At 40.3% G+C, this 20,788-nt stretch overlaps 1 protein-coding gene across 2 annotated transcripts in view; it reads right to left on the minus strand.

Annotated features, from left to right (window-relative positions):
* Positions 1 to 20,788, minus strand: part of YME1L1 (YME1 like 1 ATPase) — a 51,018-nt gene that overhangs the window by 13,733 nt on the left and 16,497 nt on the right. For both annotated transcript variants that reach the window (XM_002717282.5, XM_017347630.3), the window contains 7 exons: positions 18,227 to 18,389; positions 13,977 to 14,075; positions 11,290 to 11,399; positions 9,574 to 9,724; positions 9,105 to 9,188; positions 6,170 to 6,252; positions 3,001 to 3,091 (listed from right to left, as the gene is read on the minus strand). In XM_002717282.5, coding sequence (XP_002717328.2) covers positions 3,001 to 3,091; positions 6,170 to 6,252; positions 9,105 to 9,188; positions 9,574 to 9,724; positions 11,290 to 11,399; positions 13,977 to 14,075; positions 18,227 to 18,389 — 781 coding nt within the window. The remainder of the gene's footprint in view (positions 1 to 3,000; positions 3,092 to 6,169; positions 6,253 to 9,104; positions 9,189 to 9,573; positions 9,725 to 11,289; positions 11,400 to 13,976; positions 14,076 to 18,226; positions 18,390 to 20,788) is intronic.

Here is a 20,788-nt window from a genome sequence, read left to right on the forward strand (position 1 = left end):
GGAACACCAAAGATCAGTATATTTTGAAATACAGCAAGGGCCGGTGCTTGGCGTAGTGGGCTAAACCTCCAGCTGCAGTGCTGTAATCCCATATGGGCGCCGATTCAGGTCCCGGCAGCTCCTCTTCCAATCCAGCTCTCTGCTATGGTCTGGGAAAGCACTGGAAGATGGCCCAAGTGCTTGGGACCCTGCACGCACATGAGCAACTTGGAAGAAGCTCCTAGTTCCTAGTTTCAGATTGGCCCAGCAACTGGCCACTGCAGCCATTTGGGGAGTGAATGGAAGTGATGGAATGGAGTGGATGGAAAACCTTTGTCTCTCCCTCTCTCTGTCTGTAACTCTACCTCTCAAATAAATAAATAAAATCTTAAAAAAAAGATAAAAAAAGAAATATAGCAAAATATATTTGTCACTGCTAATTTTCCAGTATCATTTATGTGTTGTCTACACATCAACACATACAGAAAGAAAGAATCTTGGGGCCAAGCAATATAATCCCACTTATCATTAAATAACTTAGACAAAATTCACATAAAAAAGATAAAAAGACAAGCAAATGCCATGCATGTCTGACTTGTTGCTTCCCCACAGAAAAACATTAATAAGAAAATTCTAGACACTTTTGGTTAAAAACAAAAAAAGTCTGGATAGTACGTGATATTAAAGAAACTTTTCTTTGGTGAGATAAATTATCGCTTACGTTGTTTTCTTAAGACAATGTTCTTATTCTTAAAAGATGGATTGCAAAGTATTTAGGCAAAAAGTAGTTGCTGTATAGTGTCCTTTTAAATGTTAGGGCATGAAAATACATGCACACACACACATACAGAGAAAAGCAAACATGAGAATATATTAACAACTATTGTGCTTTAGTGGACAGTAAAATGGCACTTAAAAAGATAATTAAAACTGGAATTGAAAGATTTTAATTTGTTGCAAAAACATTTTGAAATCCATGCATGTAAGTATATGGACATTTACATACTACTCTTTCAAGCTTTTCCAAATGTTTGGAATTTTCATGATGCCCCTAAATTTTTCACAATAAGTAGGACAAAGGAATTCCCTGATTTATGTAACTTTTTGTAAATGTAGACTACATTTAAAAAGGCAATAAAGCTTTTTGAATTACAACTTTTTTTTTTTTTTTTTTTTTTTTTACAGGCAGGGTAGACAGTGAGAGAGAGAGAAAGGTCTTCCTTTGCCGTTGGTTCACCCTCCAATGGCCGCTGCGGCAGCCAGCGCACCGCGCTGATCCGATGGCAGGAGCCAGGTACTTATCCTGGTCTCCCATGGGGTGCAGGGGCCAAGCACCTGGGCCATCCTCCACTGCACTCCCTGGCCACAGCAGAGAGCTGGCCTGGAAGAGGGGCAACCGGGACAGAATCCGGCGCCTTGACCAGGACTAGAACCCGGTGTGCTGGCACCGCAAGGCGGAGGATTAGCTTAGTGAGCCGCGGCGCCAGCCCCATTACAACATTTTTTTAAAAAGCTCACAAAAAGCTTTAAGACTATCCTAGGATTGCCATGTTCTAGTTTCATTTAACTGGCTTTAGTCAATACAAATCATAGTATTAACTTCTGTAGATTGATTATATCCTGGATTTTTCTACAAACTTCAAGTTACTACTTGTGATTAGAAAAAGGAAGAGTATCACTACTTCTGTGGTTTATAAATACTCACTCTATGACGTTATATATGGATTTAATAAATGCACCCTAAATGAGCAAAGGTTCATGCTGACATTCTGCTGAACTCTCAGTAGAGATACTTAGCAGTATAAAAAAAGTCTTAAAAAGGTGTGCTTCTCTGTAACTCAGCAATTCCCTTTCCAGAAATATATTTTAAAGAAACAAAATGAAGCCTTGAGTTAAGATGATCACAGTGCTATTTTTAATAGCAAAACACTGCAAATCACAATAAAGTTCAATAAATGGTTAGACAAATTATGATACTTTCAGAAAACAGGACAGCAAGAAGTCATTTAAAATCATGTGTAATACCTTGAGAAAAAAATCAAAGTCAAACTGAGGAACAGATCATAAATAATTAGCTATTACTCTTCACAACTGTAAAGATTACAAAAGATTCTCTCTTTTCACTCTCTCCACAAAAAGGAATTTCTTTCTCTTTCTCCCTCTATCTCTGTCACTCTGCCCTTTAATAAATGAAAAAACAGGGGCCGGCACCATGGCTCACTAGGTTAATCCTCCGCCTGTGGCACTGGCATCCCATATGGGCGCGAGATTCTAGTCCTGGTTGCTCCTCTTCCAGTCCAGCTCTCTGCTATGGCCCGGGAAGGCAGTGGAGGATGGCCCAAGTCCTTGGGCCCCTGCACCCACATGGGAGACCAGGAGGAGGCACCTGGCTCCTGGCTTCGGATAGGCTTAGCTCCGGCCGTGGCAGCCATTTGTGGGGTGAAGCAACGGAAGGAAGACCTTTCTCTGTATCTCTCTCTCTCACTGTCTAACTCTATCTGTCAAATAAAAAAATAAAAATAAAAATAAAATAAATGAAAAAAACAAAATGCTTTGTGTGATCCTGGATTGGAGCCTGCAGAGGAAGCAACACTGGACAGACACTACCAAGAATCTATTGGAAAAAATGCTGAAATTTGGAGATGATATATAAATTAGATAATAATAGATAATTAGATAATAATTTTGTATTCACGTTAAATTTCTTGATGGTTAGAAAAAGACATGTACGTAAAGAGATAAAGTAAATAAAAAATGGAACAAAATGCTAGAAACTACCGAGTCTAGGTTAACATGGTACGAGAACAGTCTTTGTACTATTCTTACAACTTAAAGTTTCAAATTATATACAAATGTTAAGTTATAAAAATGTTACAGAACTATATGTTGAGAATGAGTACATATTTTGAAAATTAGCAATTAAAAAACAAATTTGGATCAGTTCAGATCTGATGAAAATTGAATGAGTAATATATTAATAATTTTTTTACATTAATTCCTGAAAAAAGAAAGTTATCTTACCTTTTGGAAGTTTACCCCCAAGCACAGTAAATTTTTGTGGATTCTTCAAGAACTCAACAACTTCCTGTAATTCTTGTTTGGCTTCTTCCACCTATAGTGACACAATTAAGCAAATAATTTTAAATAATGACTTGAATTGGTTAGATTATCCAGGATTCCTCTTTGAAAATCATAAATTTAATTTGCATATTAACTTGGCCTTCTTTTTGTTCCAGTGATAAAAGTGCACAAAAATGACCCATTATAAAGTTTTCTCATAATCCTTGTTTCCAGTTCTGCAGAATCACCATATGCCAACAAAAATCACTGTAAAGCAACTTCTCAGTGAGAAAAGAGAAGTACTTTGGGCAGAATTAAATATGAGCTACTGGAGAGCAACATGGTAAAACATGAAACAGAGGTGGGCGTTGTAGGAAGCAGATCAAGCTATTGCATCCCTGTGAGAGTGACATTTTGCATCCCAGCTACTCTACTTCCAACCCAGCCTGACAAGAGAAATCCTCTCTTGAGGAATATAGGAGCTACTGAGAGGGGTGGGCATTTAGCCTAACAGAAGCTGGCTGGGCTGCTCATCTCCCACCTGGGAGTGCCTTGGTTCAAATCCTGGCTCTGTTCCCAATTCCAGCTGCCTGCTAACGTACACCCTGGGAGCCAGCAAGTGATGGCCCAAGTAGTTGGGTTCCTGCCACCTATGTGGGAGACCTGGATTGAATTTCCCAGATTCTGGTTTTGGCCTGATCCAGCCCCAGGCACTGCAGGTATCTGGGGAGTTAACCAGTAGATATGAGGCAGTGGAAGAGAGAGAACTCCTTAAAAAAAAAGATATTTAGCTGACATTGTGGTATAGCAGATAAAGACACTGCCTGTGATGCCTGCATGCCATATGGGCACCAGCACAAAACATTTTTAAAGTCCATGCAGTTTTCCCACTATATGTGCATTTTCCCATGAATTTTAAAGATCTCTCATATGCCTGAATTTCAATTTTTTTGCACCAAATTTATCTTTTAATTCCATTTTGAAATGCCCTTATATCAAAAGAAAAAAGTATATGTAAAGAATTAGAGCAGATGAAACATACAATCAGCCTCTTCAGTGTTTGCAAAAATCCTTTGCAAAAATCCAAAAAAGACTTGTACTTCAAGTCTTTCCTGCAGGAGCAATTTCTTCCAAAACATCCCTGAACAATTTACCTAGCCTGCATAGTTCTCAGAATCAAATATAATGCAGCAGATATAGTAGTAATAATATCAAAGCATAGAGAACAGATAAGAACACAGTGTGTTCTTATTTGAAAGAGATAAAATGATTAGGACAAAATATGTGTGTCGACTAATTCCAAACTTCAAGTGGGCCCATGGGTCACATTTTCCTAATCACCCATTCCTATACAATTTCATCATAACTTCTCCACAAAGCACTCATCCTCCTCTTCCATTCATAAAATCAGCAGATGATTTTGATTCTGAATATCAAAATCAAGTAACTTCCGTAATCCTCCACCTACCAGTTTCCTAACATTTTTATTTTATTTCCTGTTATGATACAAATTATCTGTGCTCCCCCTTTCAAATGAAATTCAAGAATTGCTTGTAATCACCTATTCCATTTCATCTCCTTCCACTATATTCCACTGCATTCAGGATACTGTGAAATTTTCTTTATCAAGAACACCAGTGGCCTCCCCAGTAATATATCTAATCTAATAATGGTCAATGTTCACTTGACCCATCACATAAGCATTTCACTGTGTCAACATCCAAATATTTTCTTCCATTACATTGTCCTCACCTATCTCTCTGGCTGCTCCTCCTCATTCTTCCTACCTGGTTCCTCTTCTCTATCCTGTTATCCTTAGAGTGCCCTAAGCTCAGCACCTAGACCTCTTCTCGTTTCTGGTTACACAAACTCCTTTGGTGATTTCATCCAAACACATGAACTTAACATACATAAAATGTAAACTTAAATTTTTAATTCTAGTTCTCACCTCTCCATTAACTCCAAAATGATATACCCAAGGGCTTACTCAACATTTTCATTTGGATATCTCACAATTTATATACCCTAAACTAAATTTCTAAACTTTGTCCTCCACATCTGCTGTACTCTTGGCCTTTTTTATCTCAGAAAAGGGCAAGTTCATTCTTCTATTTGTTCAGACTAAAAATCTTGTGGTTATTCCTGACTCTTCTTTCTCCCACACCCTACATTCTACTCAGAAAATCCTGTTGGTTCTAACTTCAAAATAGGTATCCAAAATCTACCTACATCATACTGACTCCACTGCAACAATGTCAAGCTAAGCCTCCTCTTTTGCTTGGACTACTGTAACAGCTTGTTATCTCTCAACCAAACTGTTCTCATTAAATTCTAAGTTAAATCATCTTGTTCTTCTGTTCAAAATCCTTTCTCAGAGTAAAGCCAGTCTTTATTATGGCGTCTAACATTATGCACTCCCTGACCTCATCTCCCAGTATTTTTACTACAATCACACCCTAAACACCACTGAAAAGTGAATGCCCAGTCCTCTTTATCTTGCACTCTTTTATCCTACCACATTTTTTATTACCTTTTAACATACTCTTATTTTTTAATATATCATCATCCAGTTACTGCTTTTAGAATTTAAACTTCACAAAGACAGGAACTTATTCTACCTCAGCACCTAAAATAGGGAACTTAGACATTTAGTATTGTAAAACGAATTAATTAAGGATAAACTAGCACATTCTACTCATTAAAGAAATAGACATTGTCTGATATGTTTCAGATGCTAGAGTTATGAAGATCCCTAAGAGGGACAGTTTCAGTAGTACCAATTATTAAACTATCTACTATATGCCAAGCATATCGATCACCTGTCAGTCTAAAGTAATTTGCTCAAAGTCACAGAGCCAGTAAGTACAAAGATGAATCTGAAACCTTAGTCTGGTTGATTCTGAAGTTTGTATTCATTCCACCACAGCACAATGTTCCTCAAACCAATACAAACTCCCATTATGAAACAAGAGTTGATCTTCTACAACTATCATTTACCCCAAAATATAAAGTCTCTAATACTTTTGGATGTGATGATGAAATTCCAGAATAACCATTAAACCGAAATGTTGACCTTCTGTAGAATTTCAGTTATATAATGTGTGAAGTGGGAAAAGAAATGGTCACTTACTCCTTTAACATGTTCAAAGGTGACATTTTTCATCTGAACGGGATCTACTGCAGAATCAAGCCCTGTTGTTGTCCGGAAGCGGACTAAAGAGAAGAAAAGAAACGTTGTTTTCATAGATTAATAAAATCCTAACCACTCTAGTTTTTAGATGTAAGAAATTACAACCTAGGAAAATTAAATATCCAAGAGATTTAATAAGTTCATACACATCAAATCAGAGTGAGAAGTAGAAACTACATCCTCTGGATTTCTAGACTATGGTCACAGAATTATCAAAGTTTTAGCTCACATTAAAAAGATACACCTGGGGCCGGAGCCGTGGCTCACTAGGCTGGCTAATCCTCCGCCTTGCGGCGCCGGCACACCAGGTTCTAGACCCGGTCGGGGTGCCAGATTCTGTCCCAGTTGCTCCTCTCCCAAGCCAGCTCTCTGCTGTGGCCAGGGAGTGCAGTGGAGGATGGCCCAAGTGCTTGGGCCCTGCACCCAATGGGAGACCAGGATAAGTACCTGGCTCCTGCAATCGGATCAGCGCGGTGCGCTGGCTACAGCGTGCTGGTGGCGGCAGCCATTGGAGGGTAAACCAACGGCAAAGGAAGATCTTTCTCTCTGTCTCTCTCACTGTCCACTCTGCCTATCAAAAAAAAAAAAAAAAAAAAAAAAGATACACCTGAACTTTCTAGTTAAAATTAGGAATTGTTTTCCTCTTCTTGTAAGATCTAATGATAGAAATCTTAAATCAATGTTTCTCAAACTTCAGTGTGGATAAAAAGCACTGGGTAGTGTTAAAAAATGTAAGTCCTCAATCCAATGGCACAGGAACACAGATAATTTGCATTCTTTTTTTGTTTTTTTTTCCCAGAGTTATTTATTGGGGCCATCCCTGTAGCATAGTGAATAAAGACGCCACCTGCAGTGCCAGCATCCCATATGGGTGCCAGTTTGAGTCCCGGCTGCTCCACTTCTGATCCAACTCTCTGCTATGGCCTGGAAAAGCAGTAGAAGATGGCCCAACTCCTTGGGCCCCTGCACCCATGTGGGAGACTAGGAAGAAGCTTCTGGCTTCGGATTGGCCCAGCTCCGGCCATTGCGGCCATTTAGGGGATGAACCAGCAGATGGAAGAGCTCTCTCTCTGCCTCTGCCTCTCTGTAACTCTGCTGTTCAAATATTAAGTAAAAGAAATCTTTAAAAAAAAAAATGATGCTTATAGGGCCAGTGCCGTGGCACATCTGTGGCACTGGCATCCCATATGGGCACCAGTTCATGTCCCAGTTGCTCCTCTTCCAATCCAGCTCTCTGCTATGGCCTGGGAAAGCAGCAGCAGAAGGCCCAAGTGCTTGGGCCCCTGCACCTGCATGAGAGGCCCAGAAGACGCTTCAGGCTTCTGGCTTCAGATTGACTCAGCTCTGTCCATCATGACCATTTGGGGAGTGAACCAGCAGATGGATGGAAGACCTCTCTCTCTGTGTTTCCCTCTGTCTGTAACTCGACCTCTCAAATAAATAAAGTGTTACTTAACAGATTATTCTACTTTAAGATAATCTTCTTCCTGTGATATGTTACTACTTGCCCTCAAATGATACATCAATAATGAGATCATTACATATAAGAAAGACATAAAAAGTGTGATAGGATAGTAAAATATTTGAGATCAACTTTGGGGAACAATTGTAAGGTTCTTAAATTGTTTCTGCTTGTGTAAAAGCTTACAAACTAGAGCCGTTATACGTAAGTAAACAAAGCAATTTCTAATTTCCTCAGAGGAGGCCAAAAACACTGTCATTAAGATAGAGTGAAATTTATGTATTTGGAATGCAGAGACAGAAAGAGATCTGCCATCTGCCTGTTCACTCCTCAAATATCTGCAACAGTCAGAGCTGGGCCAAGCCAAAGCCAGGAGCTGAGAACTCAGTACAGGTCTCCCATGTGCGTGGCAGGGACGTAACGACTTGCACCTTTACCTGCTGCCTCCCATGTTGTACGTGAGTAGGAAGCTGGAATCAGGAGCAGAGCTGGGACTAGAACCCAGGCCCTCTGACATGTTACGCAGGCTTCCCAAGTGGTATATTAGTGCTATTCCAAATGCATAAGTAAGTAGAAAATATACAGGGATAAAAAGAAATGCTTAACACATCAAAAACATACTCAAGTCAAGAGAACAAAATTTAAAACATTAGTTGGGGAATGAATGGACAATAGTTTTAGCCTACTAACTCAATTTTAAAGAATAAATATAGATTTTTTAATCATAAGAATGCAGAACACAGGGTAAAGCAAAATTATAGCTGAAAAAGTAATTCAGACCACTTAAACCTGATATCATTTCATTTTAGAGCAGCAACATGAAAAAAATGGGACTCATTTAAAGTAATTTTAAGAGAAAAATTCAAATTATTAAGCTATCTTTGAAACAGGATTTTTTCACTTTGTATTTCTATTTTAAGACTATAATTTTTGAATTTTATAACTGGAAAAGTGTCATTTCCTAAAAATCTGATAAATAAATTACTACTAGGAATCAAAGGCCTAGATTGTAAAACCATAAACATTAATGTTCTCTTTCTCTAAATCTTACACTAAACATGAATAGGAAATGAATATTTAAAGAAATTTATCAACAAATGTTAGGGCTGACATTTGCCCTAGCACTGAAGATGTCAATTAGGATGCCCATGTTGCGTGCCTGGATTTAACCCCCAGGCATGGCTCATGATTTCGGTTTCTTGGTAATGCAAACTTGAAGGCAGCAGTTGACCTAAGTAGTTGAGTTCTTGGCTCTTGGCTTCAGCAACCCCAGCTTCTGCAGGGACTTGGAGAGTAAGCCAGTGAATGTGAGCTCACTTTGTCCTCGCTCGCTCTCTCATAAATCAAACAAATTAATAAGTGAGAAAAAGTTTTAGAAATGTTAAGTCTGATAAATAAAAAAACAGCCTTTACCAGATAAAAATGGATTCTTTAACAGTCCATAAATGCCAAATAGCAGCAGAACAAAGAGAATCAGGCGAGTTCGCCTGAGGGAATCTGCAAGAGAAAGAAAAAGCCTTCAATCAAATGACACTGAGATGTGACAGCTCAATAAAATGCAAATATTAATTACTGTTGATGATTATATTATATCACACGCAATTTTGGAATCTAGCATTCTTTTGCACAATAACTATAATATTCTTTCAGCACCCTGCTCCATAAGCCAAGTAGTCTGTCCTTGACTTCAGTTTCTTTCTTGAGAAAATGAAACTGCCAAAAATGTTTCCATTTCCACACAGCTTAAGTTACAAATATAGCAGAATACAACCAATGGAAAAAAAACAGACTTTCAAAAAAGTACCTACACTAAGCTAACTAAAGGACTATGACTTCCATTCAGTCATTCTCCCCAGAGAGGGACAGTGTCCAATCAACTTACCATTGGTTTTCTGAGTCAGCGCTTGAGCTTTCAGAAAACCCTCCGCAAAACCTGTTTTAAATGCATCCTGGTGAGCTTCAGGTATGTTTTTGGTTTTCATGAGTTTGTCCAAACTTTCAACATCTGATCCCCTGTCCCGCAAAAGAAACCCCTAAGTACACAAACAACACATCATTATTGGTTGACTTCTTAGATAGCAACACTCTACAACAATATTGTGACCACTCATACACAAAAAAATCCATGGAAAACCTCAAATTTAATTTTTATTGTCCAAATGAAGAAGCAGATTAACATTCAATGAATTACTTAATAGAAGGAAATTAACACTGGATCTTATACCTGCAACAATCAGTAATAATATAAAGAAAATGGCATCACTCTGTAAGAAAACTACAGTATAATGAAAACAGTTATAGACCACATGTTATCTAAGGGTTCTAATGGTTCAATGTTCACATAACCTTTATCTCTGGTACAGGAATAACCTTATTTTGTTAAATGCTTCCTAAATACCTTTCATACACTTGGCCTTGTGTACATGCAGAAGATGTAAAGATAAATAAGTGACCTGCCTAAAAGTTTTCAGCCTACTGGGGAAAGATAGATAAATAATTAAGGTTTTGAAATCACTGTGACATTATACTAGAAGTATTAAGTATAGTAATAAGTGCTATCTAACAAACACAAGAAAGGTCTTATAGAAAATGGGACATCTAGGGGCTGGCACTGTGGCATAGCAGGTAAAGCCGCCGCCTGCAGTGCCGGCATCCCATATAGGCACCAGTTCGAGTCCTGGCTGTTCCACTTCCGATCCAGCTCTCTGCTCTGGCCTGGGAAAGCAATAGAGGACGAGCCAAGTGCTTGGGAGACCTGGAGGAAGCTCCCGGCTCCTGGCTTCGGATTGGCACAGTTCTGGCCATTACGGCCATCTAGGGAGTGAACTAGCAGATAGAAGACCACTCTCTCTCCCTCTGCCTTTATGTAACTCTTTCAAAAAAAAAAGGGGGGGTGGCATCTAAATCACACACAGGGAACAACTGCCATGAACAATTTGACAGAGGCACGAAACAACAACCTTCAGCACTCGAAAACTACAAGCAACCTTTTATGACAAGACATCAATGCCCAAGAAAACAGAGGAACAGAGTGGGTGGAAAAAAACAGTTGGTAGAGTCCAAATGATGAAAAACTCTGAGTATCACTTTATTTCTTAAGAAAATAGAATACACTTGGAGCAAAAGACTGGTGGGTGGCAGACTGAAGACAGCAAGCTGAGAGGCAAGGAGACTAAATGAGTATTCATTAGAAAAAGCTAGGCAAGAATGGTTAACGATGGCAGTGGAACTAGGGATTAAGAGAAAAAGAGATTTAAGTAATATTTGGGAGGCTGGCTCAATAGGACTTTAATGATTAACAGACATGAAGGGGAAGAAAGACTGACAAATTTAGGTTCATCCTCAGTTTTGTATGAGTGGATGCTGCTACTTAGAATAGGGTATATATAAACAGGTAAAGACTGGTAGAAAACTGGGGAGAAATGTCTAATTAGCAAGTGGAAAGACAAGTCCAGTAGCCAGAGAGCAACAGGTTTCACTACTCTCTTCTCAAAAGTGGAAAGAAGGAAGAAAATCAGTTGGCCAACAGAATGGAAGGTTCTTGTTTTAATAACTTGAAAATGATTGTTTTTTGGAACATAGAAAAAGGTCTAATTACCTTTACAAATGAAGGTGCTATATTCTGTGTTTCTGCTAATCTTTCAGAGGTGGACTGTAGACGTCGTGTCCTTGATTTCAAAGTTTTAAAACCCCGAGACTGTATGAAAACTAAATAAAACAGTACCATTTACTATAGAAAAATGCCTATGACTTTGAAAGTCTGAAACTCTTACCTATATAAACTATATCTACTGTTTTTGAGTTTTTGACCCAGTTCTTTTGCCTGACATTTAAACATGATTTACAAGTTTTTCCATCATCCTTTTGAAAAGATAATTTAAACATTCTATTTCATGTTGACAAGATAAAAATGGTAATAGAAGTCAGAAAAATTTACAATGTTAAGTCTGACAACAATATAGCATCCCTAATAAATCACAATTTCCAAAAAAACCCTGTTATTCAAAATGGACTGAATTTATAGAATTAATTTTTTATTTTCTTGATAATAACAATTTTTTTAAAAAAAAAGAATAGCAAATAATTCCCCAATTCCCTAATCCCACTTCCCAGAAGGTAATCAGTCAACAATTCCAAGACTATCTGGCCAATAAGCATGCACACTCATGCACTTTTTATAAAAATTATCCTAGATTAGCACAATTTTTTTCCAATTGCCTTCTTTCATTTAACAATATTCCAGGGACATTTTTCACAACAGGACTGACAGGGCACACAGTTTAATGGCTATTATAGTTTCCAAATTTATCAGAGTATAATTTATTTAACTTTCTCCCTATTATGGACATATACTGCAGTGAACATTCTTGTACATTTATCCTTCAGCAGAGAAAATTCCTAAAACAAAAGCTATGAGGATAAAACTGCAACAGTAAGAAAATGCCTTCTAAGAAAGCTGTTAATAATAATGTAGCACCCAATGAAAGTAAGTCTTTTTTCTCTATACTTTTACAAACACAGGAGAATATAATTTTACTTGTGCAAATCTCATAGAAAAAGTACTGCTTCATTTTACATTCCCCAGACTACAAATGAGGGAAATTTCTGAAAAGAATCATTTTTATTTTATTCACTATTTAATTTCTTAAGTAGGTTGACACCATTCACATCCTTCGCAAGTTTTCCTAGTATTGTAATTTGTACAACATGGACATTATGCAGAGTATAGAATATAAATACATAAAAATATACACACATATATGTAAACATTTTAGTGTTTTTGTCTTTAAATTATGTGATACAATAACTTATAAGGCTAGTATAGCTATACCCTTAACCTGTAGTTTTTTTTTTAATTTTAAAGATTTTTTAATTATTTGAGAGGCAGAGCCAGAGAGAGAGGGAGAGACAGAGAAAAAGGTCTTCTATCTGCTAGTTCATTTCCCAAATGGCTGCAATGGCCAGGGCTGGGCCAATCTGAAACCAGGAACCAGGAGCTTCTTCCAAGTCTCCCACATGGGTGCAGGGTCCCAAGCACTTGGGCCACCTTCCACTGCTTTCCTAGGCCATTAGCAAAGAGCTGGATTGGAAGAAGAGCAGCTGGGATACAAACTGGTGCCTGTATAGGATGCTGGCACCACAGTCAGAGGCTTAGCCTACTACTCCACAACGCTGACTTCAACCTGTAGTGTTTCCTACATTTTGTTTTGATGAGATTCCATTCCCAAACTAAGATTGTAAAGGTAGACTACTTTCTTCTAAAACTTGCAAATTTTTAATTTTTTGTTTTCAGATTTTTAAAGTATTTGGGGGGGATAGCTAACATTGTGGTGCAGCAGCTTAAGCCACTGTCTGTGACACTAGCATCCTCTATGAGCACCAGTTCAAGTCCTGGCTGCTTCAATTCTGACCCAGCTCCCTGCTAATGCAACTGGGAAAGCAACAGAAAATGGCCAAAGTGCTTTGGTCCCTCTCTACCACCCATGCAGCGGACCTGGAAGGAGTTCCAGAATCCTGCTTTTGGACTGGCCCACCCCTACCTGTTGGGGCCATTTGGGGTATGAACAAGCAAATGCAAGATCTTTCTCTTTCTCTCTGTACTTCTGCCTTTCAAATAAGTAAACCTTTATTTTAAAAAATAAAGTATTTGGAGCTTATGTTTGATGTAAAGAATTTGATTCCCTTTTTCCAAAATGAATGGCTAATTACCCTAATAACATTTATTGATAATTCACTGCATACTAATTTCAAATTCTTTATTTTCTTGATGTATGACAGAACCCGGCTGCTCCTCTTCTGGTCTAGCTCTCTGCTGTGGCCCGGGAGGGCAGTGGAGGATGGCCCAAGTGCTTGGGCCCTGCACCCGCATGGGAGACCGGGAAGAAGCTCCTGGCTCCTGGCTTCAGATCAGTGCAGCACCAGCCACGGTGGCTATTTGGGGAGTGAACCAACGGAAGGAAGACCTTTCTCTCTCTCTCTCTCTCACTGTCTAACTCTATCTGTTAAAAAAAAAAAAGTGAGAAATAAGCAAATGTGCTTAGTCAATCATTTTGTAACAGGTATAAGCAAGCTGCCTAGAGTTTGATTACTGTGGCTCCTATTATAAATTTCTACATTAAAAATTATACAGAAGTACCCAAACAAATGAATTCCAAATACCCTTAAAGTCTTACAGTGAATTGCAAAGGAATGTTTGTAATCATTAATACCATTAAGGAAGACAAGTCTTAACATACGAAATAAATCTTTTTTTTTTTCACTCAAAATGCAATTACTGCTTCATACCTGGCCAGTACTGAAGATCTGAACAAAGGCTTTGAAAAGTTCTTGGATGATGTCTATACAAGCATGAGGAACGTAAAGCACTAAACATGTCTAAGGAACCTGGAAGGAAATTGCAAAAACGTAAATTTTCTAATTAAAAACTAAAACTAAAAATCATGTGAAATACAAATAATTTTATCAAATATTAAGAAAATAATGAATCTTACCTTTTATTTGTCCATAATACAACTTGGCTTTTATAAACATCTAAAGCATTGTTAATTACTTTAAATCTCACGGTTCTTCAGTTTACTGTCTAACACTTATTGGCTAGAATATCTTTTTTATTTAGTACATAAATATAGCGGCCAACAAAACAAATTCAAATCAAAAAAGGTAAAAGATAGGACTGTTTAGGCTAAAATTACTTTTAATTACGAGTAAAAAAGAGATAAAAGTTGATATTTCTTACTGACATTTTCAAAAGCTCTGAGGATGTGATAAAATACTGCAAATCCCAGCTCTGTTAGCTTTTCCTCTTAAAGTTTCCATAGCCAATGAGAATGAGGAAAGTTTCTTGCATAGCTGTTGAGTCATCAATACTCAAAAAAAAAAAAAAAATACTACTCAAGTGACACTTCTTAACTCCTACTCTTGACTACACACCCATGCTACTTTACATCCAGGATCCCAGGGACAGGACTGGTAACGGCAACAAAAGAAACAAAGGCTATTACCTATCTGTGTGTCTCACCTAGAATATAGAGATTCTTCAAAGAGTCCTTGGAGTCAAGAAACTCCTTCCTAATACCAAACCTAGTAAGCAGCTGGCATATGAGGAGCAATCTTTTTATTTTTTTTTGGACAGGCAGAGTTAGACAGTGAGAGAGAGAGAGAGAAAGGTCTTCCTTTTTCTGTTGGTTCACCCCCTGCCACTACGACCAGTGCGCTGCGCCAATCCGAAGCCAGGAGCCAGGTGCTTCCTCCTGGTCTCCCATGCAGGTGCAGGGCCCAAGTACTTGGGCCATCCTCCACTGCCTTCCCGGGCCACAGCAGAGAGCTGGCCTGGAAGAGGGGCAACCAGGATAGAATCCAGCGCCCCAACCAGGACTAGAACCCGGTATGCTGGCGCTGCAGGTGGAGGATTAACTTAGTGAGCCGTGGCACCGGCCACATGAGAAACGATCTTAAAAGTAAATTTAAATATGTAAATTATAACAGTAGTAGGAATAATAACAATAAAAGTTTTACTTAATTGAATCCTTCTATGGGTGAAGTACTTTAGAAGGAGGTATAGAGACAACAGAAGCGAACTGTTAGTCTAAGCCAAGTTCAGGAATATTTTTTCTCTATCTTGCTTCTTTCACATCTTTTTTTTTTTTTTTTTAATTTATATATCTGAAAGTCAAGAGTTACAGAGAGAGAGAGAGAGAACGTTCCATATGCTGGTTTGTTCCCCAGATGGCTGCAGTGGCTAGTGAAGCCAGGAGCTTCATTCAGATCTCCCACATGGGAACAGGGGCCCAAGCACTAGGGCCATCTTCCACTACTTTCCCAGGGCATTAGCAGGCAGCTGGACTGGAAGTGCACCAGCTAGGACACAAACTAGCACCCATATGGGATGCTGGAGTTGCAGTCAGCAGCTTCACCAGCTACGCCATAGTTCCAGCCTCTCATTATGTCTTTATATGAAATAAAGACAAAGGAAGAACAAAAAGAACTAGAAAATGAATTGTTTGTCAAAGTACAATTTTAAATCAAACTTTCCCATAAATTATTCAAAATTGCTCTTTTGTTCCTGGAATGTTATCACTTGTACTGATTTTAAAAATTTGTTCCTGGCCGGCGCCGCGGCTCACTCACTAGGCTAATCCTCCACCTTGCGGCGCCGGCACACCGGGTTCTAGTCCCAGTCGGGGTGTCGGATTCTGTCCCGGTTGCCCCTCTTCCAGGCCAGCTCTCTGCTGTGGCCAGGGAGTGCAGTGGAGGATGGCCCAGGTGCTTGGGTCCTGCACCCCATGGGAGACCAGGAAAAGCACATGGCTCCTGGCTCCTGCCATCGGATCAGCGCGGTGCGCCGGCCGCAGCACGCCGGCCGCGGCGGCCATTGGAGGGTGAACCAACGGCAAAAGGAAGACCTTTCTCTCTGTCTCTCTCTCTCTCACTGTCCACTCTGCCCGTCAAAAGAAAAAAAAAAAAAATTTGTTCCTGGGGGCCCTGGTGTAGCAGGTGGGGCCGCAGCCTGCAGTGCCAGCATCCCATATGGGTGCCAGTTGAGATCCGGCTGCTCCACTTCCGATCCAGATCTCTGCTGTGGCCTGGGAAAGCAGTAGAAGATGGCCCAAGTCCTTGTGCCACTGCACCGGCGTGGGAGACCCGGAAGAAGCTCCTGGCTCCTGGTTTCAGATCAGCGCAGCTACGGTTGTTGTGGCCATCCGGGGAGTGAATCATCAGATGGAAGACCTCTCTCCCTCCCCCCCACCCACCTCTCCTCTCTCTATGTGACTGTGACTTTCAAGTAAAATAAATCAATCTTTAAAAAAAAAGATTTGTTCCTGGCGATGAGCGTTTAACCTGGCCTAATTTGCCCTTATCCCTATCAGGGAGCCTGAGCTCATCAAAGCGGGAATCCAATGGCTTCAGTTTCTGACTCCACCTTCCTGCTAATGTAGACCCTGGGAGGTAACAATGGCTCACGTAATTAAAAAAACAAATGGAAGCTTTCTGTCTCTTTACCTTTTAAATAATTTTTTTTTTAATTCTTTTAAGGGAGCTGGCGCGGTGGCACGGTAGGTTAATCCTCCGCCTGCAGCGCCAGCATCCCACATGGATGCCGGTTCTAATCCCAGCTGCTCCTCTTCCAATCCAGCCCTCTACTGTGGCCTAGGAAAGCAGCAGAAGATGGCCCAAGTGCTTGGGCCCCTGCACCCACATGGGAGCCTGGAAGAAGCATCTGGCTCCTGGCTTCAGATCAGCACAGCTCTGACTGTTGTGGCCATTTGGGGAGTGAACCAACGGAAGGAAGACCTTTCTGTCTCTCTCTCTCTCACTGTCTGTAACTCTGTCAAATAAATAAATAAAATCTTTTTTTAGAAAAAATTCTTTTAGGGGCTAGCGCTGTGGTGCAGCAGGTTAAAGCCCTGGCCTGAAGCGCCAGCATCCTATATGGGCGCCGGTTTTAGTCCAGCTGCTCCTCTTCCGATCCAGCTCTCTGCTATAGCTTCGGATAGCAGTAGAAGATGGCCCAAGTCGTTGGAGCCCTACATCAGTATGGGAGATCTGGAAGAAGCACCTGGCTCCTGGCTTTGGATCACCCAGCTCTGGCCATTGTGGCCATCTGGGGAATGAAGCAGAGGATGGAGGACCTTTTTCTCTGTCTCTCCCTCCCTGTAACTCTACCTCTCAAACAAATTGATAAACCTTTTTAAAAAAAAAAAGTCAAGGAGTTGGGTATTGTGGCAGGGCAGGTTAAGATGCTGATTGGGATTCTTGCATCCCATATCATAGTGCCTACCTTCAGCTTCTGAGACCTTCCTACTAATGCACTGGAAGGTAGAACATGATGGCGCAAGAACTCAGGTTCCTGCCACCACATAAAACACTCAGGTGGTGTTCTGGGCTCGTGGCTTTGATCTGGCCCGGCCCTGGTATTTGTGGGCATCTGGGGAGTGAACCAACAGACAGAAGATCTCTCTCTCTCTCTCTTTCTGTCACTCTGCCTTTCAAATAAATAGAACTTTAAAAAAAGAAAAAAAGACAATATGTCAACGTTCAATACAACGACTATGACTATTTCTTCATCAAGGTATTCTCAGAGCTTAGTATATCACCCAGAATCCAATAAATATGTGTCACCTAAAATTAAAACAACAAAAAAATTTATAAATGAATGTGGTATGCTGAATTAGATCCTAGAACAACCAAAAAGAACATTAGGAGAAAACTAGTGATTTGGTAAAACCAAATTGCTGAAGTCCAGGTAGTCTGTATTTAGTTATAAATATTGGCTGAATGCACCATGTTGTCATAAAACAGCAACACTAAGGGAAGGGAAGCAAAATGAAGGTCACATGGAAATTCTGCATCATCTGCAACTTTTTCTGTAAATCTATTTCTATGACTACTCCAGTATGAAAAATTATAAAAATAAGAAAGAAATAAAGAAAATAAGTCAGGAATGAATTTGTCCACAGTAAATGATATCTATTGTAATAATTACTGATGGTATTAAAATGACTTATTTTAAGTGGAACTAAAAATATATAACATACCATATTTATTTTCAAAGAAGGACTGTGCAGAGACATGGGATGTACGCCAATGGGAAGAAATGTTTTTGCCTTTGCAAAATCCAGGAAGTAGATTTCCGACTAGTTGATCAATCTGCCCAATTTTTAATTCAGATAATCCAAGGTCCCTTAAGTTAAGTGCGGGCTGTAAAAGATGAGAAGGCAATCAATTAAGATTATCAAAACATTCAAGTTAAAGATAATTTATTATCAGTTGAAACAATATGGATTTAAAAAAATTTGTTTGAGACAGAGAGAGAGACAGAGAGCGAGCGAGCATGAGTTCCCATGCCTCCCACCCCCAATCCAGTGGTTCATTCCCTGAACGCTTACAACAGCCAGGGGCCAAAGCTAAGAACTAGCAGTTCCATCCAGGTCTCCTACATGAACTACCGGGCCAGCACCACTGCCTCCCAAGGTCCACATTAGCAGGAAGCTAGAACCAGGAGCTGCACCTAGGACCCAGAGCTAAGCATTCTGATGGAAGACTCAGTTATCTTAACTACCAGGCCAAATGACCACCCCATGGATTTTTAAAATATCAGAAACATATTTTATTTCTCTTTTTTAATATTTGAAAAGTAAGTTGATACAAACATTGTTACAGTACTAGTTTTACTGAGGTCATACATGTGATCCTGAAAACATTTTTTTTTTTTTGACAGGCAGAGTGGACAGTGAGAGAGAGAGACACAGAGAAAGGTCTTCCTTTGCCGTTGGTTCACCCTCCAATGGCCGCCCACCGTGGCCGGCGCACCGCGCTGATCCGAAGCCAGGAGCCAGGTGCTTTTCCTGGTCTCCCATGCGGGTGCAGGGCCCAAGCACTTGGGCCATCCTCCACTGCACTCCCAGGCCACAGCAGAGAGCTGGACTGGAAGAGGAGCAACCGGGACAGAATCTGGCGCCCCAACCGGGACTAGAACCCGGTGTGCCAGCGCCGCAAGGCGGAGGATTAGCCTAGTGAGCCGTGGCGCCGGCCCCTGAAAACATTTTAAAAATTATATTCCCAGAGTAAGCATTCAGCTTATCAGTTAAGATGCCCACATCCTACACCGGAGTACCTAGGTTTAATACCTGGCTCTGGCCCCCAATTCTAGTTTCCTGCTAAAGCAGATCCTGGGAGGCAGCAGTGATTACTCGAGTAATTGGGCTCTTGCCAACCTCTTGGGAGACCTGGGTTACATTCCTGGCTCCTGGTTCCTAGCTTTTCCCTGGGCCCAGACCTTACAGGCTTTTGGGTAGTGAACCAGCATATGGCAGCAATCTTCCTCCATCCCCAAATAAATTTAAACAAAGAACTTTTTTAATTATAGCCAATTTTATTCTTGATATATTTTGGCATTAGTGAAGAAAAAAATTAGTTTTTCATTCATAACCAAATGAAGCATTATGATTCATAAAATCGAGTCAAAATCTTGACAGATTTCTCACTTTCTTCAGAGAAGGTTCTCTCATTTACAGCTAAGCTGTCAACAATCAGTCAAACATTTATAGTGGTAAGACTGTAAGAAAAACTACTTGCTGGATTAAAAATATTATTATGGGGCTGGTGTTCTGGCCTAGAGGGTTAAGCCTCCACCTGTGACACTGGCATCCCATTTGGGCACCAGTTCAAAATGCAACTGCTCCACTTCCAATCAACTCCCTGCTAATGTGCCTGGGAAAGCAGGGGAAGATGGCCCAAGTCACTGGGCCCTTGCATCCACATGGGAGATCCAGAAGAAGTTCCTGACTCTTGGCTTCAGCCTGTTTCAGCCCCAGCTGTTGCAGCCATTTGGGGAGCAAACCAGCAGATGGAAAATCTCTGTCTCTTCCTCTCTCTGTGACACTCTTTCAAATAAATAAATAAACCAAAAAAAAAAAAAAAAAAAAGGTTATTATGTAAGTTGAAGGGAACTTTCCTCAACCGTGCAGAACTGATTTGAGGTCAATGGTAAGGCTCTTGAACAGGGAGAATCATTTTCTACTTCACCAGTCCATATAAATTTTATTTATTTATTTATTTATTATTTTTGACAGGCAGAGTGGACAGTGAGAGAGAGAGATGGAGAGAAAGGTCTTCCTTTGCTGCTGGTTCACCCTCCAATGGCCGCCACGGCCGGCGCACCGCGCTGATACGATGGCAGGAACCAGGTACTTATCCTGGTCTCCCATGGGGTGCAGGGCCCAAGTACTTGGGCCGTCCTCCACTGCCTTCCCGGGCCACAGCAGAGAGCTGGCCTGGAAGAGGGGCAACCAGGCAAGAATCCGGCGCCCCGACCGGGACTAGAACCCGGGGTGCCTGCGCCACAGGTGGAGGATTAGCCTAGTGAGCCGCGGCGCCGGCCACCAGTCCGTATATCTTTAAAGCTTCTTCTATGTTCATAAACCAAAGTCCACTGATAAAGAAATGGTATGCTCTGTAACCACAGGACATCCCATTCCTACAGCTTCACACTGAGATCCTTCTTGAACTGATTAAGTTCTAAGTTACCTGTATCTAACTTGTAATAAGGAGGAAAACTGAACAGGTAAAAAATGTGTGAAAATCACAAAAACTTGTCA

This window comes from Oryctolagus cuniculus, chromosome 13 (genome assembly GCF_964237555.1).
Source record: "Oryctolagus cuniculus chromosome 13, mOryCun1.1, whole genome shotgun sequence".
Classification (NCBI taxonomy): Eukaryota; Metazoa; Chordata; class Mammalia; order Lagomorpha; family Leporidae; genus Oryctolagus; species Oryctolagus cuniculus.